We start from the raw sequence: 26709 nt of genomic DNA on the forward strand, positions 1-26709 counted from the left end.
AAGAACACAGCCAACACTGAGACAATTAGTTAAGGCTGTTGAATCAAAGTAAAGAAACAATTTTGCTCACAGGAAAGCTGACAAAATTGTATTATGAATTTTGATTCCTACACCAATTATGAATCCCTTTATTGTGTGTTTAGTCCTTCATATTGTAGAAAAAGTTCTCTTTAGCCTTAATAGCTATTCACCTTCTTTCCTGGAAACTGTTCCAATACATCAAACGACTTGCCTGTAACCAACTGTTTCTCTCATGAAAAGCAGAGGGGATAGTATCTTGTTTTATTCAGAGAATTCGGATTCTGTAGGAATGTCTGAGGGAAGAAAATTGGGAATAAAATCCTATGTAACTCCCACTGAACAAAGTGGAACTTCTGAATACATGTGCAGGGGATTGCTCTGATAGGTATGTATGGAAAAAAAACAGGTAGCAGGAGTGAGTCCCACAATGTAAGACGTTTTCTAATAAATCCCTATGTTGCTTGGGCATGGCAATGGGAAGAAAAAGCAAAGTTTTTCGATGTATTTATTGGTTAGACATACATTTTCTTGGTAATGTCAAACATTATTCAACAAAAATTAGAAGACAATCTTCCTATAATGCATGCATGTTCATTTGGTGAGGCAGACAGTGAGAAACATTTTAAAATATTCTGTTAGGATAGCTAGAGGGCTAAGATTTAGAAAGCAAAGTATGGACTGGAATTTCAGAATTGGGTTTAAAATTCAATCACTTTAGTTTACTTATTCATCAGGATAAGTAAAATGAATTGTCAACTTTGATATTAAAACTGTACAATGCCACCTAATTTAGTAAGATTTTGTTTCATTTATTGTCCATTTGCTGTTTAGTTCAACAAGGCAGCCAAGATGGTGTCAAATCAAATCTGTTCCTTTATCAGCTATCGCAGTACAATCTTTTATACTGAAATTTCCAAAGTCTCCATCAACAAGGCCATAATCTAAAAAGGTCAACCACATTCAGAGTTCACGGAATAGGTTAATGATAAAGCATTTGGGCCATTTATTTCAGTGGGACTTAAACTAACGTCCTCTTCCTTAGAGCCTATCCAAGACCTTATGTTGATACAGGAAGAACTGTTGCCTAATCTAGATACCAGCTCCATAATCTATAGAAACCAGCTTCAGAGTCAAAGCACTGAATATTTTATCAGTACTCAACTGTTTGTACACAAAGAATATAACTGATTAAAATAAATGGACTTAGGTGTGCTTAACTCTAGGTTAAATCATGCCTAAAACATATTACTAGGCTAGTTTCAATTAGGAATTCAGGAACATCAGTTGTTAGTTTTAAGATTATAAATAATTGATCTTGATCTACATGTCTTCAGTATCTTCAACACATTTTAAGTTTCCTATATTCCCCAATGCATTCACTAACTAGTGTGTGTAATTGAGGTTTGTTTGGTTTTTAAGACTGCAAGGCATTACCTAAATCTACATGTAAAGATGCTGGATAATAAAAAGAGGGGGAAAACATTTAAACTATTGCTAGAGATGAAAGGTTTGTTCCCACAGGGATTCAAGTATTTTCAGTATATTTATAAATATATATGGGAATTTTACTATTTAACTATCAGAGTAAATAGTTAATGTACAATTAACATACCTCTTGCTATGCTTTAACTGATACTGCACGAAAATTTTATTTTGGCAGCATAGTAGTACCTGTTGTTGCAATATATATCAGGAGTGATGTCTATGTTCCTTATCTGTCCTGGCTGCATGTTTAGGCTGCTTATTAATCTAGTAGACCACCTTATCTAGAAAAAGTAAGCCCAATCACAAGCTTAGCGCAAAAACTCCAACTACATAAAGTTAAGCAATATAATAGAAACTTGTTTACTGGTCCACTGTGCTAAATACATGAACAGCCACTCACACCTTCAGAAGCCTGAATATCTGTTAGATTCTCTCCCCAACCCCAATCTCTCACTGTTTCTACACTTTAAAGTGAATGGGATTTTTTTAAAATTCAAGGCCTGTTTACACCATTTTCAGTGCTACTATTGCAGACTTGAAAAGCCTCCTTGTGGCAATAAAGTCTGATCCACATTATGCTTGTTGAGCACATACCTACCATTTACAAGACTATAGCAGTACCTATTAGCAGTTTCTGCAATATATGGTGAAAGCTGAACCTTGTAGCTGTTATATACCGGTACACAGATTTGCCAATGATTAGAGAAGGCCATGTGCCATTTCAGTTTACAGTGTGATCATGGACCAGTTTTTTAAAAGATGAAAACCTGAACGGAACTCAGTATTCATTCAGCTATTGTTATTGGTACAATCCAGTGACATGTAATGACAATATCCTCTTTTTTCACACTGAAGATCCTGATATACCAGTATGTATTTTTTCTCTTGCTCCAGATCATGTCTGCACAGAAATTTTAGGCAAAACATTTATTATGAATAAAAGTCACAGGATGGGAGTGAGGGATTAAATGCACCCCAGCATTCACTAACACCTTGAAGAAAAAAACACTCCCAAAACAGCAAATCACACCTACAGAAGCCAGCCAGTCACTTCCTATATATTCCAATGTGATTTGACTATGGGAACAGTAGGGGAAGATCACACAAAACTAAAATGAAAAATCACAGCCATAGAGGCTTCTAGGGATGCACAATATGATATACTGTATTTAGGAGGAAATGGAGGGACAGACCCTCCAAAGTCCCAGAGATGGCAAAAATGGTTCCCAGGTCCCCGAGAATTTGCCCACTCTGTTGTAGGGTGTCTCACAAGGTTACACCCATATTGTATTTTAACAGAACAGATTTAATTAAGGGAGAATATACAGAAGGTTCAGCATAAGGAGAGATAAATCCCTACAAACAGGAACTTGAAATATTTACATGAAAAACTCCTTTGTAACTGATGGTCTACAACAGTTTCAAGAAAAGATCCTAGGTTTCCAGTGTAAAGAATTTAACACAAAGCAAACTGCTAGTGTATTTTCAGTGCATTTGTTTTACATGGTTACACACAACATACGAGAGCAACTCTAAAATTCAAGGAATATTGCACAGCCACAGAATGGAATCATTTATACATACAGTCAATAAACATTTACTCATGATTTCATACACTGCTAAATTTTTAAATATACCCTTAAGGGAAACACAAGGGGATACACTTCACAGAAATAGTTGTACTGTTAGACAGTCTATACTGAACCACACCAAGTCACTGGAAGAAGCCTCACTCATTTCAGGCTTGAATCTGAAGCTCAATCCATCCTAATCTTTTGGTTGGTCATCCTATAAATGATGCTGTCATAGCCTGGATCCATATTCCAGAGATTGTAGGAGATAACAATCACAGCAATTGCAAGGCCTATCATGATCCAGAACACTATGTTGAAGACAACGGCATAGTTGAAGTTGTATGAATATCCTAGGTTATATGGATTTTCAGACTTGCTCTGTAACAAAGGGAAATAGTATTCTTAATAAAGGAAGAATAAAGAAATGAACATATGTAAATATCCCAACAAATAATTGAATAATGAAGAAAAGTGACAGCTTGTAATGTATACACAGTTCATTAGTATTCTAACATCTAAGTTTTTTTGTCAAAACGTAATTCCAGTCTTCAGGCAGAAAAAGGCATTAAACAAAAAACAATCTAGAAGATAAAACCCACAATCTAGACCAGAATCAAGACCACAGGCCTCAAAAGTTTGTACAAATAGCCAGGCTTTAATTTGATGCTGACACGAGTTCTTCCCTAATTTTTTATCAGAATGTTTAGAGAGCAGCTGGCTCTTTCCCTCCATATTTGAAATCCCCTTGAGAAAAAGGTTATAGAGCAAGTGCATCATCTACCTCTAAAGCAGTATCCCATATAATAGACATGTGGTATGTATTTGATTCATGGCATTACTGATGAAGCCCTTAGTTATGGATAAGCAGCTCATTTGGACTCCATATTCATTTGATACTAGAATATCCCCTCCCGCCCAAGTCAAACACTTCTTAGTGCACTGGGCAGCTGAGAAAAGAACAAAGCACAGTGTAGGAAAGTTATCACTTGACAGAATGAATTCTAAGTGACTTCCACTGAAATTCACAAGATTTCAAAATATTTAGGGTCAAGATACTAGGTTTACTTGATATGTCTAGTGAGAGCTTGTACAACCTGTGAAGTTGACTGCAGGATGGACCGTGACTTCCTCACAAAGGGAGTGTCAAATGTCTTCACCGTCACCACCTCTACTACTGCATTCCCACCATATAGGCTGTACATCTCATCTGCAAACTGAACACAATTGAAACTCAGAAAACAGAGTGTACTACATTATTTTTATCCTGTCCTGTATCTGGGGGTCTCCACGTAGTATAGTCAATAAAGACAACATGCAAATAGAAGATAAAACCCACGATCTATAAGTTTGTATGAACAGTTAGGTTTTAATTTTGTGCTAAAATGAGGCTGATGTTGGCATGAATTGGACCTCCAAGGGTGAAAGATGTACAATTTGAATCGTAACAACAGTAAGCAGCACAGCTTCTCATGGTATTTGGTTTTATCTTTGAGAACATAGCCAGTTGTTTAAAGGTAGAATGATAAATACTAGTCAAAACCAGTATTTTTTTTAAAATGCCCCCACCTAATTATTTGAAAGTTATCTCATAAATGTTTAGTGGAAATATTTTCAGGCATTTTGTTTCAGGACTATAGTACTAGCCTTTGAAGAATCACAAAGTCTACCATCTCACATTTTGTACTTCCTGCATATTTCTTAAATCACATTCCAATAATAATGTGTGCAAGGCCAGAGAAATCCCTAGCATCCTTAAATTAGGATAAAAAAATAATTTCACAGAACTCAGTTATAACATTTTAGCATTCAAGAACTGCCAGAGTTTTGATATAGGATATGAACATTTTATGAAGTCATGTTGTAGTCAACGGCTCAGAAGAAGGGCAGATTTTTGCAAAGACAAGGTTATTCAAACCATTTATGACTACATTTAATTTGTAAGGAATAGCTGATTTGCATATCCAGTATCATTTTATCTGTATAGTTTCCCATCAATAGCAACAAATCACTATTTGTTTCTCTTCTAAGTGTCCTGACTAACCACTGCATTATTAATAATGACTAGGACAACTGACTGATTTGGCCATCAATTCTAGCCATCCAACAATTTTAATTTGAAATACCCATCACTGTTGCATTACCTAACTCTGAAGACAAAAAACACTGTACCATATTGTTACTAAATGTTCCCTTTATGTGAGCTAGCAAGTTTGGCATTCAGTTATTTAACAAGATCTCTGCTCATGGTACCTTTTGTAGAGAGTCTGCAAGAATCTGAGAAGCATCCTTGAACTGCTGTGAATCCTCTCCATAACGCTTACCAATTTCTTCCAAACCAGAGAGCTCTAGAGAATATAGATCCGGCGAATGATCCTTGGCTAAATGTTTGTGCCTGGAGAGCTTGGGAGATGACAGGGAATTTTTTTTAAAAAGGATGACAAAAATGCAGGTGCTTTCAATTTACAAACAACTTTTCCTGCCACCTTAGTGTAAATGATCATTCGCCAGGATCATTCTTCTGTCTTGTTCCCTCAGTCATTTACAAAAATCATTGCTTAACTAGCTAGCAATCACACATGTTTTTCCCCCACTCCTTTTCATTTCAAAGCAGCCAGCTGGCATCAAATGAGCGGAAGAGAGTTACATGACCAGAAAATTACATATGGCTGCTACCCCTGTGCCTGGGGCCAAATGGCAACCACCTTTTGTCCAGTTTCTGCCAACGGACCATTAGCAGCCAACTGCAGAGTAGAATGAAATACTCGTTTACAGAGTCTGTGCTTACCAAGCTTGTGATATCATGCAAAACTTGTAATTCTGATAGGAAGAGGAGATCAACCTAAGGAAAGAATGATCTTAAGTATTTTTGAACAGGAACTGAGTAAGCAGCTCAGCTACACTGAAGACTCTCAAAGCTAACATTGACATTATATCATTAGCAGAAATGGCAAGGGGGGAACTCACTCAAAACACTTCTGACTATTTGCTTACTGTACAAAGGGCTCACAAATGGATCTCATCTATGGTCAAATCTTATCCTTAAACCAATGATGAACAGCATCGATGCATTTTGTAAATCAGTACCTTCCCTTGTATAATAAATACATAACCAGCTAAAATTTCAGTGAGACTCTACACAGGAACACTCTAGAATCACTTCTTGAGCAAAAATATGCACAAACGTAAACTAGAACATCTTTCTTTAAGGAGGAGGGAATAATTTAAGGAGGAGGGAATAACTTTAATAATTTGTCTAATCTTCACTTACCTCACTGTTTCGGCTCAGTGAGCTGAGGGGAAGGGAAGAAAGAATGGAATTCTCTTGGAATAATCTATTCCGAAGCTGCCGGAGCGTGACAGAAAGATCCTCAAATACGGAATTTGCCTTTCCAACCATATATACCCTCTGAAACAACCATCATTGCATATTATGAGAATGAATTAATACTAGGTTACTTTCCTAAGACATATTTGCTGAACAAGCAATTATTTTCTAACATAAAACATTTTACACAAACTCTGCTTGAAAGCATGTATTGCATGTGAGCTACATTGCCTCTTACATTTGGGGGCTGGGAGGCACATTTAGAATTTTGAACAAGTATGAAGGGTTTCATTTCAAAATGGCTTCCATGTCAGTAGAGCACTCACAAAACAGTTGCAGTTAAACTCATTTTTGCAACAATGTTAGAACAGAAGTAGGTTGCCCTAAAATATGAATAAATTCTGCAGGTGAGATCTGTGCATCAAAATACAAACATGAAATTCTGAAATTTCAATTCTATCTTGTTTCTCAAAACACATATAAACACACACAGACACAAATCTTCTCACTTGAGCAGATTTTCCTGTTCTTTCAGGATCACCTTCTAGCATATCCTCCTTTTTCCTCTGTATTGTTTAAATATAAGTAGGATATTTTGTCTGCCCAGGAAGTTGCATTGCTGGGTGCACTGGTGGCCATGAGGACCATGATGCTTATTACCAATACATGATTTCAGTGTTTTCTGTTTTAAACAACGGAATTGGCACTTACCTCTTCACTGGGAGCTAGCTGTACAACTACGGGGGTTTCCTCAGAAAACAAGGTATGAATTGCATTTGCAACACCATCCAGACTGAAAGGAACCGCCTAGGACAATTAAAAAAAATGCTACTAAAAATTCTGGCTTAAATTTATGAAATAGTACAAAATAGTAACTTCACAGTATTTGCCTGTGTAGAAGTTTTACTGCATAATTTTTTTTAATTCTAGAACTGATACAAAACAAAAGAGCAGTTGCATGACACAAACAATATAAACAACATAAATCTTCAATCTTTTGCAGCAGACATCAGTTGCATGTAATCTAGTGATCAGGAGCCTCCAAGCATTACTTTCAAACGTGGGCAGTTGATAGCATAAGGCAGTTTCCCATGTTTCTGAGTCAGGTAACTGGTCAAGTCTTCTGCAGTCTAATCTATCTCATATTAAAGTTCTATATAATGCTATCAGAGTTAGAGAAATAACCAACATCTTTCACGATATGCAGATAAAGAATGATACTGCATTGACTCATATACCTGTACTTTAGCTTACACTACCCAAATACAGTTTATTCTTTTTGATTTATTGTATTTGCTGTTGTGTGCTTTCAAATCATTTCCAGTTTATGGGAATTCTAATCTGTCTCTGGGTTTCATATAAAGATTTGTTTAGAAGGGGCTTTCTCTGAGGCTGTGTGACTTGCCCAATTGGTTTCCATGGCTGAGCCTGTTCTCCAAGAGACCTGATCCAGCACTCAAGCCCTACATTGTGCTGGCTCTCTGGTTTATTGTATACCGTATTAATATTTGGGTTTAATTTTAGATTTCTTAGCTTTTCCTTTTCTCTCATCTTGTGCTAGCATTTTGTAGAAGTTTTCAATAAATACACAATAAATGACCCCATCCAACAATGGTGTTATTGCCAGTTGCCTTTGGGTTGATCCCAGCTGAGATGCTACCAACCCACTTTGTCCTCAACCATTCTGCTAATGCCCTGCAGGCTCAGGGCTATGGTATCCTTGATTGAGTCTATCCATGTTGTGTCTCCTTCTACTGCCCTCCAGCTTTCCTAGCATTGTCTTTTCTAATAAATCCTGCCTTCTCATGATGTGTTCAAAGTATGACAGCCTCGATTTAATCGCTCCCAAGTTATGGAATAGCCTGCCAGAGGAGATCCAATATATCACCTGTCTTGAAAGCTTTAAAAAGGCAATCAAGATACAGTGGTACCCCGGGTTACGAATTTAATTCGTTCCGCGGCGCCGTTCGTAACCCGAAAGATTTCGCAACCCGAAAAAAGGCTTTCCGCTAGCGCTGGAAAGCCGCGGCTTTTAAATTTCGTGCCAAAAAGCGCCGAAACACACCAAAAAAAATTTCGTAACCCGAAAAAACCTTCATATCCCGGAACAGTTTTTTCCAATGGAACTTTTTCGTATCCCGGAAATTTCGTAACGCGATCAATTCGTATCCCGGGGTACCACTGTATATCTCTTCCGGCAGGCCTTCCCAGCTTAACATTCCAACATCCCTGTCAATTTAACTAATTATTTATTAACTGCCCGCTGCCTCTGCCCTGCTTTTACTAACTGTTTTAACAATTGCTAATAATTTAATTGTATTTTATTGTGGGTGGGAAGGTTGGGAGGGTTTGGGATACAATGAGCAATGAGACATTTATTATATGTTTATTGTACTTTATGGATGCTTTACTGTTAGCCACTTTGATCTTTTTGGAGAAGCGGGATACAAATAAATTTTATTATTTATTAATTGTTGTTTCCCATAAACTTGATAAAAAGTAATTACTGTATCATCCTTGAATGCAAAAAGCCATTAGGGTACACCCAAGGTCCATGTACACTTCCCATGTGCCCACCCAACTCTCCCTCTAGTTCCAGAACAGACATAATTTGTCAGAGAACAAAAAGACAAATTGGACAGGTAATGGGGGAATTTTCTGTTCATTATACTGGCTCTTCATGTTATCTATGTATGTGTCTATTTATGCATGTCAGTAGGAAGAGCAGAATGAGGACCTATATGAATACAGAGCCTCCTCAAAAGCAAAGAAATTGAGAAAATAGAAGATACCTTATAATCAGGTTAGACTGAGGAAAAGCCCTTATGGACTCTTATAGTTGGTGCTACAGAAAGGAAAATTCAATGCATTCTCCTTCACAAATCTTAAGAATGAACAGAAACATCACACTGCACTCTAAAAAAATTGTTAAGAGTGAATCAGTGCCTTGCATTTCATGTATGTGTACAGATTCAGAGCTCACATATGCAAAGTGTAAGCAAAAATTAGAAAACTTCCATTTTCCTATATAAAGGTTTTGGCCCCTGGAGCAGATAATGGAATTTAAAACATGACAGTACTTACATTCTCAACCGGGTAGGAAATACCACTCTTAGGCAGTGTTAATTTGTCCAACCCTGTCACGGTCACTAAAACTGTTGCTCGAGGACGCCGGAAGAGATCCCCTACCGCTAGTCCAGGCCAAGAGAGATCCTGTAATAGTTCACAATTCGAGGGAGGGGAAGAATTAGTTTCCTTTAAAAAGTAAGATAAAACTATACTCAAATAAAAAGGCATTTTTGATCTATGATGGGAACATAGGGAAGATGTTTATTATCTTATGAAAAGAGCATGCTATTTTGAATACTTATAGATGAAAAGCAACATGCATATTATTGAAGTAATGCAGTATTATCTGTAATGTCACCATTTGTGTAAATACACTCGACTTAAGAAAAAATCAGAATAAAATCATGCCATGGTTTGCCTGAAAATCCCAAAACAGAGTGCCAACAGAGGCTAGTCCTAGAGGGATTTTCAAAAAAAGGTGATCAGTACTGTGACTTAAGAGACCCACTGGTTACATACATCCTCAATAGAGAAACCCATGGATAACGCTGCCACATCTGGAATCCGCTCTCCGGGTATTGGCCAACTTCCTTCACGGAAAATAACTGACTCAGGAGATCTTAACACACTGAATTCATTAGCAGAAATACCTGAAACAGGAAAACAAATAGGTATATATGCAGCAGAGATGAGGTAGCAAAATAGGCCGTATCACTTCTGACAACAAATATAGATATCATTTATGAATTATAAAAAGAAATAGTGCTCTATAAATAGAAGAAAAACATATCTACAACAAGAAAGTTGTAGCCCATGGCCTATATCACTAGTTCCAACTAGCAATTAAGAAGATTTGCATATTGATTTACCATTCAGAAACTGATGCAATGGGTCAACAATAGTTTGGTCTAGTCATTGGATTTAGAGTCTGGTCTTTGCCTGTTGGTCAGCCAATGTAGTCATTTGAGTGTTGGACTAGGGCTTGAGTAAAAGGTAAAGGTACTGTATTCCTTGTTGACAAGGTTGTTGTGTCCGACCATAGGGGGCAGGGCTCATCTCCATTACTAAGCGAAGAACCAGCATTGCCAGAGACTACTCTGTGATCATGTGGCCAGCATGATTGCAAAGAATGCTGTTTTGCACAGAACACTGTGGACTCAAGACACAGGTTCAAATTCCCATTTGACCATGGAAACCCACTGGGTAACTTTGAGCAAATCTGCCTGTGTTTCAAGGACAGCTAGATCTTAAGCCACCTCCATGCTGGTAAAGCTATTACTGTACTGGTATAACTATGATCTTCACTTGATGACTGTAACACTGCTTGAGCTAGTTCATACATTCATTTGCAGGTCACCAAGTGTAAAGTAATCATGTAATGTGTGAACCAACAGTGGGGACAGAAAGCTGAAGTTTAGAAACTGAAAGTGTATTGTTACTTCTGTTTAGTCTAACTGGTTAACCCAATCTTGCCTGTTCCTCTCTATCAGCCTTCTCCAACAAAATGCTCTCCAGATGTGTCAGCTGCAGTATAGCCCCAGAATCACCAAACAATTAATCTAAATGAATATATCTGAAGGGCACCAGCTTGAGTGAAATGGCCATATTTATGTAAAACTTTTTTTAAAACAAACAATAATTTTAAAACATTCCTCTTACTAATTTTTTGGAGAACCAGTGTGGAAGAGTAGTTTGAGTGATGGACTACAACTTTGGACACCAGGGTTCAATTCCCAGCTTGGCCATGAAACTCACTGGGTGACCTTGGGCAAATCCCATTTTCTCAGCCTCAGAGGAAGGTAAGGGCAAATCTCTTCTAACAAATCTTGCCCAAGAAAACCCCATAATAGGGTTGTCATAAGTCAGAAACAGCTTGAAGGCACACAGTAACTACTTTGCCTGCTGTGCTTAGTTTGTATCTGCAGGACTTCTGTCTGAAATACACAGAGAGGAGTGCTAGGAAGTGTACTTATTATTATTATTATTATTCACCTTTATTTATAAAGTGCTGTAAATTTACACAGCACTGTACATACAATCTTTTTAATTAGACAGTTCCCTGCCCTCCGGCTTACAATCTAAAAAGATACGACACAAAATGAGAAGGGAGAGGTGGTGGTGAAGGGGATGAGGTCCAGCAGTCTTTTCTACCTCCGAGGCCTGGAGGGAGGACTTGGCTTTTTGGAGCTAGCCTGCCTCTCTCTCCCTCAAGATGGTGGCTGAAGGGAGGGCTTCTACCTAAAGCTTGAAATGGGGGAGTCTATTCTACCATGGTATAACATACAACTACAGTTGGCCCTTGGTATCTGCTGAGATCTGGTTCCAAGACCCCCATGGATACCAATATCCATGGATGCCCAAGTCCCATTATATACAATGGCATAGCAAAATGGTATCCCTTATACAAAATGGTAAAATCAAGGTTTGTTTTGGGGGATTTTTAAAAAATATTTTCAAACTGTAGATGGTTGAATCTACAGATACAGTATGGAGGGCTGACTATATACAGAGAATTTCAGCTCATAAACATTATACACAAATGTTACACATACACAGTAGGTGAAGTCAAAAGAAAGTCTCTCCCTTTTTTCTGCCCTAAAACAGCCAGTGCCAGATTGGATATTTCTTCACTTTGAGAAGTGACAGCTAATGGGTCAGCACCCAATCCCAACCCTTTAAAGTGCCTTGTTACTAGATGCTACTAGAGGAGAAGGTCCATAGCTCAGAAGTTACATTTAAATGCAGGTTTCAGGCTCAGTTCCTTATGTCTCCAGTAACAAGGATCTCAGGGCTGAAAAAGCTCATTCCCCAAGATCCTGAAGAACCCTTAGCAGGCAGAACAGAGAATAGAAACATGGATGGGCCCAGAGTAAGGCAGCTCTTTATGGATGGTGAATTAACATCTGGTGGGCTAAATTACACCACTTAGTGGGCCTACATCAGTCTCAAGGCCTCCAGTTATTTAATCCTAATCTATGCACTCTTGAGATACAACAGAGCACCACTAAAACCAGGCAGTGTGACTAGGAACTATAAAAGAGAAAACACCAGAATCCACTCCACTATGTAAGTGATAATGGATATGAGGGCTAAACCACAGTGTAAATGCACACGTTATGACAACACTATTCATAAAGAATATATAAACTTGCCATCTAACTCCACTTATAGACTAAGCTCCACAAAAGAAATATTAATCATGGAAATCCCAACTCCTAGACCATGCACATTATTGTCTTAAAACAGGTCTGTTTATTCTATTTACTTGGATAGTGTTGTTATAACTTGTGCAATTACAATGTATACTGATACACACACACACCAAGTTAATTCTTACCCTTGTATTCACAATCAAGTATACTAGAAACAGACAAAAACCTCCAGCAGCTATAATTCTTCTACTACATTATTTTCATTCAGTTATTCTGACTCTTTTAACCTTGGAGTCAGTTTTAACCTGCATTCAAAGTTATGTGTAAACACAATGAGTATTGACAGTAAATCTGTGCCAGCCAATAAAACTAGTTTACACTAACAGAAGTGTATGGGTAAACACTGTCTACCTGCCAAACCATGTCAGTGTAGGACAAAATAGTGATTCAAGGTTTGCAGGGTTAAAAATCCTACAGTCTTTTCTTACAGACACTTCCTTTCTCCTATTTTAAGACTGGGAAAGCTATTACTAATCAACCTCATTAACAGTTGACTATTAGTCTCAAGAGGATTTTTAAACTTGACAATTTTCAAGGAAAATACAGTTCTTCAATATTATATTGAACTTTAAGATTCTTTAAAAAGAGAGAATTTTCCTTTCAGGAAAAAAATCTGGGAAGTACAGTATTTATTACTTTGGAGTGAGCATTTCTGTTTGTTTTTGTTGTGTTACCCACGCAGCTATGAACTCAAATATCTGAATTTACGTATTGTACTTGAAACTAAGACTCCCTCTTCCCTATCTTGCAATATGAACAGCACGAACTTGTGGTGATTCAGAGTCACAATGAACACCCACTGAACTGTCCAACTATTTTTTTCCAGCCATTCTCTAGAAAAATCTCTAAATCTCCAGTTTTGTAGTCTCTTGCCACGATGGATTTTTCAAATCTTTCACTTTTTTAGACTTTAGAATACACACACTCATGACTTCATGCATGTTTGTGCTAGAGTTATATATTCTTTATTAAAATAAAGTAAATTGATTGGCATAAATTTTGTGCTTAGCACAGACTTGTTCTTTTTAAGGATTAACCTTGATTTTACATTTAAGGTTTTATATAATTTTGAGAAGGAGCAAAATAATAATGTGAGGTCGCTAGACAAATGTGACTAGATGACCAAAGGGCAAGAGAAAACACAGTAGATGCGTCCCCCACGCAAAAAACAAAACAAAACATATTTACATCTGCATGTTATGCATAGTTTTGGATATGCAGCAAAAGTGTGAGGATAAGATGTTTGTTTTGTTAAGACAAAAATCAAGATTTTCAGGAATACCAATTGTGACTGCTAGAATCTTAAAACGGCAGAATCTACTACTATGTGCAGCGCTCAGTACATTCTGCAGTATACTCAAATCACATACATATAGACTCAGAGTTGGAAGGGGTCCCAGAAGCCATTGGGTGAGTCTAAACCAGGGGTAGGCAACCTGCAGCCCGCGGGCTGGATGCAGCCCAGCAAGGCTTTGGGACCGGCCCCAGCCTGGTCCTGCTACTGATTGCCGCCAGAGCCTTTGGCCTATCAGGAGGAGGCGGGCAAGGGGGGGCAAGCGGCAGGCAAGGGGAGCAAGCAGCGGGCAAGGGGGGCAATTGTCTATAGAAGCCTCCGAAACATGCATTTATATTAACATTTTTTTAAAAAATCAGTAAATTTTAGCGTGTCCTCCATATTTTTAAAAAGTGTCCTCCATTTGAATTTTTTGTCTAACATTTGCCCTGGTTTATTTATTTATTAAAAATTTAATTATTTATTTTTTGGCTTCGGCCCCCCAGTTGTCTGAGGGACAGCAACCCGGCCCCCGGCTCAAAAGGGTTGCCTACCCCTGATATAGTAGTACGAGGGATACAGTGGATGAGGCAGAGAGAATATGATTAACAGTTAACGGATATGGGAAAATAAACTCTCCATTGTACCCAGGTCCATTGTAAACCATACCTGTCACAACTTTCTAAGTAACATTCCAATGCTACATTTAATTTGCATGTCCACAAAATCTTACGTCAAATAAAAGTAGTTGTCCCTGAAGGGGTTGTAAGACTTGGGCTGTTTCTGCTGCAGCAGACTAATACAGTGGGCCCTTGGTATTTGCTGGAGTTTAGTTCCAGGACCCCTGTGGATGGATGCTCAAGTCCCATTAAATACAATGGACAGCAAAATGATGTCCCTTATATAACATGGTAAAATCAAGGTTTTCTTTTTAGAATTTATATATTTTTTTAATATTTTCAAAGTGTGGGTGCTTGGGTCCATGGATAAGGAGGGCCGACTGTACAAAATATCCAGGAACCTTGGCAATTCTTCTCAAGGTTTGCTCTTCTGAAGACTACTCTGATCACACGAGGAAAATGGTGCATCAGGGAGAAAAGAAGCCCTTTCCTATTCATAGCTCCCTCACAATCTGAACACATGTCAGAAGTGGGGGATGCTCCCTCGCATTTCATTATATCCCCAAAGTCTCTTCCTTCCTTGAGTTACCAAACCTATTAGAGAGCAAGAGTTGTGTGGTGGTCTGAGCGTTGGACTATGGTCCAAAACACACTGCAAAAATAATCCAGTTTGAAACCACTTTAACTGCTCTGGATCAATGCTAGGGAATCCTAGGAACTGTAGTTCTGTGAGACATTTAGCTTTCTCTGTCAGAGAGCTCTGGTGCCACAATAAACTACAGTTCCCAGGATTCCTTAGCACTGAGTCAGGGCAGTTAAAGCGGTCTCAAACCATATTATTTCTGAAGTGTGTTTTGGACCTATGACTTGGAGAGCAGGGTCCATGCTCAGTCATGAAACCTAATGGGTGACCTTGGGCAAGTCACACTCTCTCAGCCTCAGGGGATGGCAATGGCAAGCTCTGAATAAACCTTGCCAAGAAAACCCTGTGACAGGGTCGCCGTAAGTCGGAAAGGGCTTGAAGGCACACAACACACACATCTGATCTGGCCTAAATACCTGCTGCGGTTCCCCATGTTTTTAACCTGCTGTTGGTTTATTTTATTATCTTATATTACTATCTACTGTTATATGTGTCTGTCATTTTTAGATTGTACGCCACTGGCAGGTTTCATTAGTCTTATCTATTTTATCTGTTCTATGTACAGCGCTGTGCAAATTTATGGCGTTTTGTAAATAAAACGTAGTAGTAGTAGTAGTAAAATGTAACAATATCAAAATACATAAATATAAAAATGTTGAAAACAATTAAGAGTTAAAACAGTTACAAGTTGAACTATAACTTATATTTTGTTTGTTTATTAATGCTGTTAATCTATCAAGTTCTTTCACTGAAGAAGGATGGAGATATTAATAAGAATTTAATGAGGGTTTTTTTAAAAAAATTACTGGTCTAATCAATATAAAATGGTTTGATATGAAATAGATTTAGATAAGGCAGTAAAGAATGGATATCTAATGTGATATATACCATATCTATATCTATATCTGGAATATTATGTAAAGGTTTTCTTATATTATTGTATGTAGGTTAATATTAATAAAGATATATATATACATATATATAGTGTTGTAATCCGCCTTGATTCCCTCGGGGAAAGGTGGCAGAATACAAATGAATTATATGATCATAATAACACGTTATAAATACAAACTGAAACCACAAATGTGGGCTTCCAAGTCCCATGGCTCCTTACTGAGGGCTGCTGGGGGCTGAGGGAGAAAGGCGAGGGGCCCATTGGGGGCCTAGAGATAGAGAAGCCCCCTTGGAAGCTAAGCAGGGCCAGCCCTGGCTAGGACTTGGATGGGAGACCGAGATTCCAGAGGGAAGCTTACGAACCCCTGTGAAACCGCTAAGCCCAGAGGCAAAGGCATCCCAACACCTGGAAACCCAAGCCCTTCGTCCTCCAGGGTGGCCAGGCGTCCTCCTTTCCCAGGACGCGTCCTACATTCATGTCCAGGAGGAATCCCTAATGGCGGCGGCCATTCCAGCGACTGCGGAGCCTTCCTTACCCGCCACCAGCGCCGAAGCCAGCCAGAGCGCCACGCAGCCCCACCGTTGCTGCCGCTGCTTCTTCCCCATGGCTCCCCCTCAGCAACCTCCGCCTCAATAGACTCTGGAGCGGAGAAAGAGGAAGTATAAACCAGCTGGTCTCCAGGCCCAAGCCTACGCCCGCCTCTTTAGCACCAACTGACAATCGCACTAGCCAATCAGAAAGCGGCGCTCGCGAAAAAAGGCGGGACTACATTTGGAGTGGCAAGGCCTTGCGACCAATAGCGGCGTCAGAGGCGAAGCACGCGGCCAGTCTGCTTCAGAGGATCACGGGACTCCACGGGAACGGAGGGCGGAGGCTTTGGCTTGAGTGACAGCACCGTTAGCCACTCGCGACGTAGGAGATCACTCGGCTCTTTTCCAAACCTATGAGAAAGTGGGTTGTTTTTTTTTTAAGTTTCTATTCGGGGAGCATGCGCAGATGGGTCGTCTCGAGAAGAAGGAGCGGGCCCATCTCAATGCGTTGACAGGAAATCCGACCAATTAAAATAGGAAAGATCGGTTTGACGTTTGCGACGGTTTGCCTAAAGAGGCGGAGGGCTTCCGACGTGATTGGCAGGACGATGGGCCAATGAGAGTCCGAGGGATCGCGAAGGCGGCATATAGACCAATAGCATCGCTAAGAGGAGGAGCCGCTGGTGCGACTGCGGCGGTTATTTTTTAACGGCTCTGAAGTGAAGAGAGAGAGGGAGGCCCTTTAAGGGTCCATAAAGCTATGGACCCAGAAGTTCCTTAGCTTCTCCCTGAGTCTCCTGGAGGGCCTGTGTTCCTCCTCCTTGCGCTCCCTCTCAAGCCTCAACCGAGCTAGGATACACTGGTGTAATATGCCAGCCTCCATGGGCTTGGAATATAGTTAGAGTGGTTTTGTGAATGCCTCAGTCACAACCATCCCTATTGACAGGGGAAAGGACAAGACTAGGCCTCAGAGTCCCATCCTCCTCCTCCTCCTCATCACCATCTTAATTTCTGGGATTCAAAGTGACTCACAATTTAAAAGAACAACACAATCAGCCTCAATGCCAATCTTTTCCAGCATAACTTGTTGTGTCTCCTTGCCTTTTAATATTGGCCCTGGGTTTTCAGACTGGTTTTGCAAATGACATAAAATGTAAGGACACAGAAAGCTGTTTATATGTAGTCAGATACTGTCCATCTTGCTGACTGGCAGTTGTATCACTTTCAGGTTTCAGAGACCTCTGCCAGCCCTTCCTGTGAATTTTTCCACGAAAAGCACTCAGGGCCTCCTTCCCCAGTAAAGCAATGCTGGAAAGTTTTTAGCTTTGTCTACCAAGTAACAATTTACTGAGTGAGGATCTGGGAGGTGTCTGTACAGATAAAGTACCTGAAATGATGGGAATTCATGCTAGAATTCCAGCCAGGCATGGGAGATAATAAAGTTCAATCACAAACTGTGATTTGGGGTACAAGTGAGCATGGACTCAAATCTTTCATGAAGAATTAATGTTTCCAAAGTCTCTCCAGAAAAAAACGATGCGCCAGGTGTATTCCTTTGCTTTTTCTTAGCTAAATAGAGGTGGTTATAAACAGGAGTGTATACTCTGGAAGCATCCTCCTGTAATACAAGATTTTCCATAGCAATTCAAGGCAAAGGCAAGTTGGGTGTCCAAGCAAAGGATAGGATAGATGACTGGCACTCACTCTCCTTTGTCATTTTATGCAAAGCAAGTCAGCCCAGGATAGTTTGTACATTGTAACACTTGGCAGCTTGAACTTAACTTTTTACAAAGAGATCATGTATTCAAGATAAAGAATTGGCTTGGAAAAGTTACTTTTTATTTAAACTCCAGAATTTCAAGCCAGCTTGCCTATGACCATATCAGCTGGGGATTCTGGGAGTTATAGTCCAGAAAAACAACCAAGGACTGAATGAGAGAATTAATGAATGAAAAGTCTGGGAGTTTGTTAAAAGCAGGGGATGTTTCATTGCCTCTGGAAGGATATATATTCCGCGCTGCTTTAAAAGAAATAAACCATTTCCTTTGTTTGCAGTTCTCTTAGGTTTGACAAATTCCCTGGTGCAAGTGTTTCTAGTTATTCATCACTGCTTTTTAAGACCATTTGAAGGGACATTCTGACAGGATGTTTTCGTGTTTTGTGCTACTCTGTTGTCAGTCCAAAGGATTGCACCTACTCCCCAATAACAGACAAAAGTAACATACTACAGCCACGCGCTACTTTTTAAACACCATAACCAGTCGCAGGAATGAATTATTTAAACCACTTTTGACTACTGGATGATCCAAAACCTGGTTAGACATACTTATGAAATTACGTTTACATAGCTTTCATTTTCTTTATTAAAAACCCTGAATCTTCAACACAGATAGAAAACCTTCCGCTTTTAAAATAGATTTTCACTGAGTCTATGCCTCAAGCCTTGTTTCTATGTGCACAACTTTCAGATCTCCTAGGATAATCTAGCTAGAAGCAACTAGTCAGCAGGCCTGGAAGGAAAAAAATGATTGCAAGATTTATAATACTTGAGCTTTGAACAGTGATATTGACTAACCTTGCCAAGAATGAAATTAATCCCTGGTCAGTCATAGATCTGCTTGGCGGCCTTGGGCAGGTTACTGTCTCTGAGCTTCATTGCGTCTGCCTTGGGAAAGGAGAAGCTATCATTTATCTGACAGGTTGCTGTATAGATGAGAAATAAAAGGCTGCAAGTCACTTTACATTTTAAAAGTGAACTGAAATTGATTTGTAATAGATATTACTAATTAGATAAATTATTAGTGATCCATACATATTCAGATAAAACGTCTTGAATGGTTTCTACAACTTATCCCATTCGTTTTACTCCATTTACCACGTGTGACTATGGAAAAGGACCATATTATCGATTAATTTTCTTCAAAACACTCATTGCTCTGCCTGTTTGTCTGGCAGCTTTTTTCAAATATCTATTACCAGTGCTAAAAGCAACTTGGGAAACTATCGGCAAACCTCCATGTTTCAAATACATTTAGCTAATCTTGAAATAATATGCAAGAAGGGCATGACTGAACTGAAGAAGATCAAAATGTAGGCTAGCATCTTGGGTGTGATAATTAGTTTCATTTGCTTAGAATCATAGAATCAGAGTTGGAAGAGACCTCAAGGGCCATCCAGTATAACCCCCTGCCATGAAGGAATACACAATCAAAGCACCTCTGACAGATGGGCATCCAGCCTCTGTTTAAAGACCTCCAAAAAGAAGGAGATTCCACTACACTCCAAGGCAGGATAATCCACTGTCATACAGCTGTTATTATCAGGAAGTTCTTCCTAATGTTGAGGTGGAATCTCTTTCTTGCAGTTTGAATCCATTGCTCTGGGTCCTATTCTCTGGAGCAGCAGAAAACAAGCTTACTCCATCTTCAATATGATATCCCTTCAAATATTTAAAGAGGGCTATCATATCACCTTCTAACCTTTTCTTCTCCAGGCTAAATGTACCCAGCTCCCCAAGACAGTCCTCAAAGGGTTTGGTTTCCAAACCTTTCACCATTTTGGTCATTCTCCTCTGGCCATGTTTCAGCTTGTCAACATACTACTACAGCGTCTTTCACTCAGTTAGTCTCAAAGATGCCACAAGATCCCTTTTCATACTGATATTCCAGACTAACACAGCTATGTCTCTGAATTCAAAGTAGTATGACAGCTTTGATCACTTTAATAATACTTCCATTGCCATGGCTGCATACTACAGAATCCTGTGATTTGTAGTTTTCTGAAGCATGACAGCTCTCTGATAGAAAATTCTCAATACCTCACAAAAAGAATGGGTCCAAACCATGTGGCTTTCTCAGTGTATGATTGCCATTAGAAAATCCTTAGTCCATACAGAATCCTGTGAGTGCATGAAGAATTGGCATGTGACTGCCTTTAATGCATATTCCATCACTACATAATACATAGCCTTCTACGATGCCACTACAACCATCCATTTGTGGTGTTATGCAACAGTCTGTACAGAGCTAAACATATGCTAATAGTATTTACGTAGCCAAAGGTTTTCACAAGCTAAAGTCTAAAATGTTACCAACTGTTCATCATATAATATACAATGAAATTGGTGTAATGGAAGTTTGCTTAATTATCACTCAACAATATCTCTTGTGCTGAAGACCAATAATGCCAAGTGTTTCCAAGAATAATTGTACATTTTTGTATCCTGTGAGCACATAATGGGTGCTCATGTAAAAATAACAGCAAGAAGCACAAAGTTTTTGATCCAGATTTCTCTTGATTTCTCTTCTAGAGGCAGAAATGTTGGCAGGGGTTCCAAGCATTACAGTCTATAAAGTAATTCTAGCATCAGGTTTCTGTTATCCAAGTTGTTGCCTTCTTAGGAAGTCCCTGCAAAATAATAGATTTATTCCTCACCACTCAGCAGTACTTAAGAATCAGAGACTGGAAAAGATTTGCTGTAAAATAAAGTAGTCCATCTAAATACAGTCCAGTGGCAGGTTGTAAGTCCAATGTCAGTGAGGCAGTAAATCCACTCTGGAATTTATTCCAAACTTTAAAAGAGCTACCCAGAGTGCTGAACCTATTGAGGGAGTAGGGTACAGCACTTTAGATAGAGCCTTTAAAGCAGTGGTTCCCAACCTTCCTAATGCCGTGACCCTTTAATACAGTTCCTCATGTTGTGGTGACCCAAACCCATGAAATTATTTTAATTGCTACTTCATAACTGTCATTAAATAGATATTTTCCAATGGTCTTAGGTGACCCCCATGAAAGGGTCATTCGACCCCCCCCAAAGGGGTCCCGACCCACAGGTTGGGAACCACTGCTTTAAAGTCTGAGAGATTTTCCACCCTATCCACATGGAATCCCAGGATGGTTTGCAGACATTACAAACATATGTGAAGGAGTTGTTGTAAGACCTCTTCTAGGGGGGAAAAGCTTCCTTGTATCCTACTATATTGGATAACTAAGAAGCACAACATTCCATTTTTGGTTCTTTTACTATATTATGTGGCAGCTTCCCAACCAAGGATTCTTGGATGAGGCAGATTTTCTGGATCCATTTCAGCCTTTTCTGGATCCATTTCAGTTTCAGGACTAGTTTTGGGATGGAGACTGCTTTTCTTCCCTTGCTTGGCAATGTACACCGAGGACTGGACAGGAAGAGTATCTCCCTGTTGGTTCTGCTGGACCTCTTGGCAGCTTTTGATATAATGAACCATGGTATCTAGGTCAACTCATGGGATGGGGTTGGAGGTATTTTTCTATATTAGGTCCATTCTTTCCTGGAGACGTGTTCTCAGAGGATGGTGCTGGGGGTTTTCTGTTTGACTCATGAGTTCGGGGCCATTGGCCTATGGAAGTTCCCCGAGTTCTGTCTTGCTTCTATTTAACACATAAATGAAACTGTTGGGAGAGGTTTTCTGGCCTTTGGGAGTCAGATATCACTAGTATGTTGATTATACTCAGCTCTTTTATCCTAGTTCCAAGAAAGCTGTTTCTGCGCTCAACCAGTGCTTGGCATCTATAATGGTCTGGATAAGGACAGACAAATTGAAGCCAGACAAGACAGGGATGCGCCAAGAATCTGGTCAGTAAAAAGAAATACCTGGGAAAAGGAATTCAGCCTATGCTCAGTAGGGCTGTGCTAGCAATCCATTCTTAAAGAGCTGCTGAAACAAAACAAAAAATAGAAATAACCACCTTCACCTGTGGATTCAGAAAGGAAGGACCAGAGACATAATACAGCAACATCTAGAATGGCATCTTGCTTCTCTTCTTCCTGCTGACATACCAGAATAAGCTAAACTTATTGTCCTGTACTGGGCCATAATGGAAGGTACTAGAAACTCACCCATATGCTACTGCATTGAAATCTTATTTTCTTTCCCCAGGCACAATCCATATAGAACCATTGGCTGAGAAAAGAATCTGTTGAGTTGCATTTTCTCATTGGTTTACAAAAAATATCCAACAATAAGCTATTTTATTTGTGTAAGGGAACTGTGGAAATCTAGGAAGAACCACACATTGATATTTTCAATTCTGTGTCATTTTCACGTAATTCTCCTTGATATATAAAATAACACAGGAGATTAATTTTTATTTTAGATATGCTACAAACTGAAGCTGTTGCAATTCTGTGGGTCTTGGTAGCAGATGGCCTTCTACAAAATGTGCAATTTATTCAGCCTTGGAAGGTAGGTAGAAAGGATTTAGATAAGTCCCTTGCACAAAATCCCTTTATCATATAAGAATCAGGGGTGTTCTGTTATTATCTTTTGAAAAAAAATAGTATTTTCTTTAGGTATACTGAAGAAATGTTATTGTTCCACATTCCTACTTTCCCAGATAGCCTTTATGCTGCATTGGCCTAATTTCATGCAGCCCTGAGACTAATTTCCAAAACCTTCTGCAACTAATCAGTTTCAGACCTCTGGCAAAAGCAAAAGTGATTTATCCTTCTCCTGGCAGCCTACTGGATAGATGAACGTCAGGGTGGAGGGACTGTCAACAAGAAAATAAAAGAGAAAGGAGAAGGGGTTGCAAAAAGTGAGAGAACTGTGGTTGCATTCATGGTTGGCTCCAGCACCATCCACCATAGTCTTTAGTCCGGCTCACTTCCTTACCCTGGCTGGTATGCAGCCTTCTTTCACAGGGATCTTACTGCAGAACTGCTATAACAAAGCCCTGAATTTTTAAAAACTTTCTTGGGAACTTTTATTTTGCTAAAAGGGGCAGTTTTGTGACATTTTCACCATCCCACCCATAGCCATTTTATTCCAGGAAATGCCTTTTTTCAAATCATGATGTAAAAAGGAGTTGGTTTTTTATTTTATTTTTTTAGCATGATGAGCTGTTGTAACTGCAAAAATGGTCCTGGGAACACACCTTCCTCATTCCTTCCTTACTGGCCTATCTGTAATGGATTATAATGGCTAATACAATGGCACTATTATTTCCCTTATATCACATATCTATAGTGATTTGAGTGTTGGACTAGGACTCTGGAGACCGGTGTTTGAATCTTGGCTTGGCCTTGTAAACCCAGGGGGTGACATTGGGAAAGTTACACCCTCTCAGCCTCAGAGGATGCAATGACAAAAAAAAAACCCTCGCCCCCCCGAAAAGACTAGCCAAGAAAACTCCATGATATGGTCACCTTAGAGTTGCCATAAGTCAGAAATGCCTAGAAGGCACATAACAACAACAACAATAAATGATCTCCTGACTAAAAGGAGGTTAAAACTCTGTAATTTCAAATCCTGTTATACAGTGAGCCCACACCACACGCGGGCTCATTATAGCTGGCTTTCAGCTTACACTGAAGCAACCCAGCAATAAAAAGTGGCGTGCGCGCACCCATGGCGTATACCCATGGCTAGATGGCGAGCCCAAGCCCCATCCTATCCAATGGGGCTTGAGCATATGCACTTTTTGCTTTACGTGGGAAGGGGCATAAAGCAAGAGCAGATTGTACAAATTCTTTTGGAGGAAGGAGTACTGAGATTTAATAGTGCTTTTGTCAAAATTTATTTGTTTCCAAATGTGCAAGTTAAGCAGGCATTAAAATATGGACACAAGCACATCAACTCATGCACAAATCCACCTTCTGTCTAAGAAACTCACTATTACCCATCTCTTGTCCCACGGGTGATTGTAAAGCAATACATTTCATATTGGAAGCTGACTATCCAGACAGGCTGGGGTGATTGGATGTACCGATTGCGTACTGACTATCCATTTTCCCAATCAAGTTTTGGTTTAAAAGAGGATTCCTTTTTTCTGTAATCATAAGTTACAACCTTTTTAAAAATTACTGTATAGGAAAATAAATGTGTACAAAACTGTGCTTTTGTTTTCCTTTTATCTTAGCTCCAAACTAGGCCCCAATTAAAGAATCAGTTAAAGAAAGAATATTGTTAACTTTCAAAGGAGGTTCTCATTAGTACGTCAAACATATACTGCTGGTAAAGCAGAATTTGCTAGGATTTAGGGTGATTTAACAACCTGCTTCAAGTTTTGCTTAGCTATGATGTAGATACTGTGGATTCGGTAGAAACATAGAAATCTGCTTTTAGGTCTGCAGCAGTGGCATTACTAGGGCTGGTGTCATCCAGTGCAGCAACTCATGGTATCACTCCACCAAGGACCTCCTCTTGTACCTGTCCATACAGAATCCTTAATAATTTGACAAAATCAGTGATTATAAAAACATGAGCAGCAACTAAAACAACATGCAGGTGAAACCATGTGATTCAAAATAGCATTGCAATTGGGTAATAATGACAACTCTGACTGGAGCATATGCATATTAGAACATTCAAAAATACATTAGCATAAAGGCTGAGTCTTGTATGTATATTGATACAGAACAAGCTGGGCTTACAAAAAATGTTTTTCTGCTTATAACCAACTACAGGGATATTTTTATGAAAAAATACCGTAGTGATACAGCTGGTCTATAGTCTGGCTTGATAATATCTACACAGCAATATCTCCTTTTACCTACAACACCTTTGTGGGTTTTTGGACTGAAACCTTTCCCAGCCCTGGGGCATGACCTAGGAATTTCTGCATACAAATGGGTGCTGTACCATTTGAGCCACATCTCCCAGTAAATACATTGGCAACGGTAGGTGTTTTACTGTCAGTGGGGCCTGGTGGCTTCCATACTAGTAAATCCACTCCAATTTTTAATGTGAATATTAAGGAGCTAGCTGAACCTTAGCCTCAAATTAGGATCTGAACTCTGGATAGCTAATTTAAGGTTTGGACTAAAACATGGGGTAGATTCTGCAGCCTACTGACATGGGAAGCATCAGTTGCCACTATGGGCTCATTCCCACTTGCAGTTTAACCCGATTTCCAATTTGGCTTCGCTCTGTGCTGTTAAACGATTCCAAAAAAAATCTCCAGTTCCCACTATAAAAATTGATCTTTTCATTATCCCTGTGGAATCGCTTTTTGGGGGCACGATTGTCATCCCCACTAGTTTGCACTGCCTAAAAATGCATGTCAATCATCTGTACATCATCAGTGACATAAGCAGGTCTCATCCAGACCCCTGCCACCCTTGGATCGCCTGACCCAAGCATGGCAGGGAGGAGGGAGACCCCTCCCACGGGTCCCATCCAAATACCTGCCATCCCTGGATCACCCGATCCAAGCATGGCAGAAGTCTTTTTTTTAAAATAAATTCATGGAAAATTCGATTTGTTGGTTTTGTAACTACTTGCCTTTGCAAGGAGTTGCAACATCAATGAATAGAATTTTCTATGAATTTTATTTAAAAAAACAAACTTAACATGCACCCATTGGTCGCACAACAAGCACAAAGGCAGCCCTGACAGGGTTGGGGGGGGAATGGTGAATCTGTCAAAATCTGAGGAAGGATGTTAAACAGCCCTCTGCCATTCGTCCCTCCCCTCCAGAATTAATCAGTTCTGATTTGTCGTTCCCACTTACTGAACTTGCTTCAGAATCAATTCTTCTAAAAAGAACCGCATAGAAACTACTCTCTGGAAAAACCAAGTTTTTTGTCTTTGCCTCGCTTTATCACGACAGGATTTGGTCACATTACAGCAGAAACTGGTTTCAAATAGGAATGAGGTCATTTACACCGATCGGCAATTTGCTCTATTTCATAGCGGGAACGGGCACTTTATTACCTAATAGCTTGTGGATGTTAAACATGACATCCTATTAATGGGTAGTGATTAAACCTTACTATAGAAGTGTTGATTTACTTTAGGTTCACATGCTTTGGTTCAGCATTCAGGCTAACATTCTGACCACCAAGCCTGAGAATTACTCAACTTTACTTTTCTGTATTTCAGTTTTTTTAAGTTATGTTTTAACTCTGCATCTTAATTGAGTGTTTTGACAGTGACACTGCATATATTATTAAGTGGCAAATTCTGCTGTGTTTGGTGTCAAAGACTAAACTCCCATTAGCTCTGAAGGTGCAGGATCTAGAGAAGTCAATGATGTTTTGCCATACCTATTTTGCATTCTGTTTCAACCTTGTCATTATTGATT

At 39.4% G+C, this 26709-nt stretch overlaps 2 protein-coding genes across 3 annotated transcripts in view; both read right to left on the bottom strand.

Annotated features, from left to right (window-relative positions):
• USP9X (ubiquitin specific peptidase 9 X-linked) overlaps nt 1-26709 on the bottom strand; it is a 361613-nt gene that overhangs the window by 209439 nt on the left and 125465 nt on the right. The window lies entirely within an intron of this gene.
• ATP6AP2 (ATPase H+ transporting accessory protein 2) lies at nt 513-16812 on the bottom strand. 2 transcript variants are annotated; one of them, XM_042457064.1, is made up of 9 exons: nt 16653-16810; nt 9994-10124; nt 9490-9618; nt 7117-7212; nt 6349-6486; nt 5866-5919; nt 5331-5480; nt 4175-4294; nt 513-3458 (listed from the first exon to the last, which is right to left on the bottom strand). In XM_042457064.1, exons 1-9 carry the CDS (start codon nt 16720-16722, stop codon nt 3264-3266), a joined length of 1083 nt encoding a protein of 360 aa, XP_042312998.1. In that variant the 5' UTR covers nt 16723-16810; the 3' UTR covers nt 513-3263. The 2 variants fall into 2 exon arrangements, with proteins under 2 accessions (XP_042312998.1, XP_042312999.1); XM_042457065.1 differs by lacking the exon at nt 5866-5919 and having other exon boundaries at nt 16653-16812.

Source organism: Sceloporus undulatus, chromosome 3 (genome assembly GCF_019175285.1).
Source record: "Sceloporus undulatus isolate JIND9_A2432 ecotype Alabama chromosome 3, SceUnd_v1.1, whole genome shotgun sequence".
NCBI lineage: Eukaryota > Metazoa > Chordata > Lepidosauria > Squamata > Phrynosomatidae > Sceloporus > Sceloporus undulatus.

Coding starts and splice junctions, on each gene's coding strand:
- ATP6AP2 (XM_042457064.1), bottom strand. CDS start 16,722: ATGGGGAAGAAGCAGCGGCAGCAACGGTGGGGCTGCGTGGCGCTCTGG. Junction 5,481..5,865: donor TGCATGATATCACAAGCTTG/GTAAGCACAGAC, acceptor TCATCTCCCAAG/CTCTCCAGGCACAAACATTT. Junction 3,459..4,174: donor TCCTGCAGTCAACTTCACAG/GTTGTACAAGCT, acceptor CCTTTGTTACAG/AGCAAGTCTGAAAATCCATA.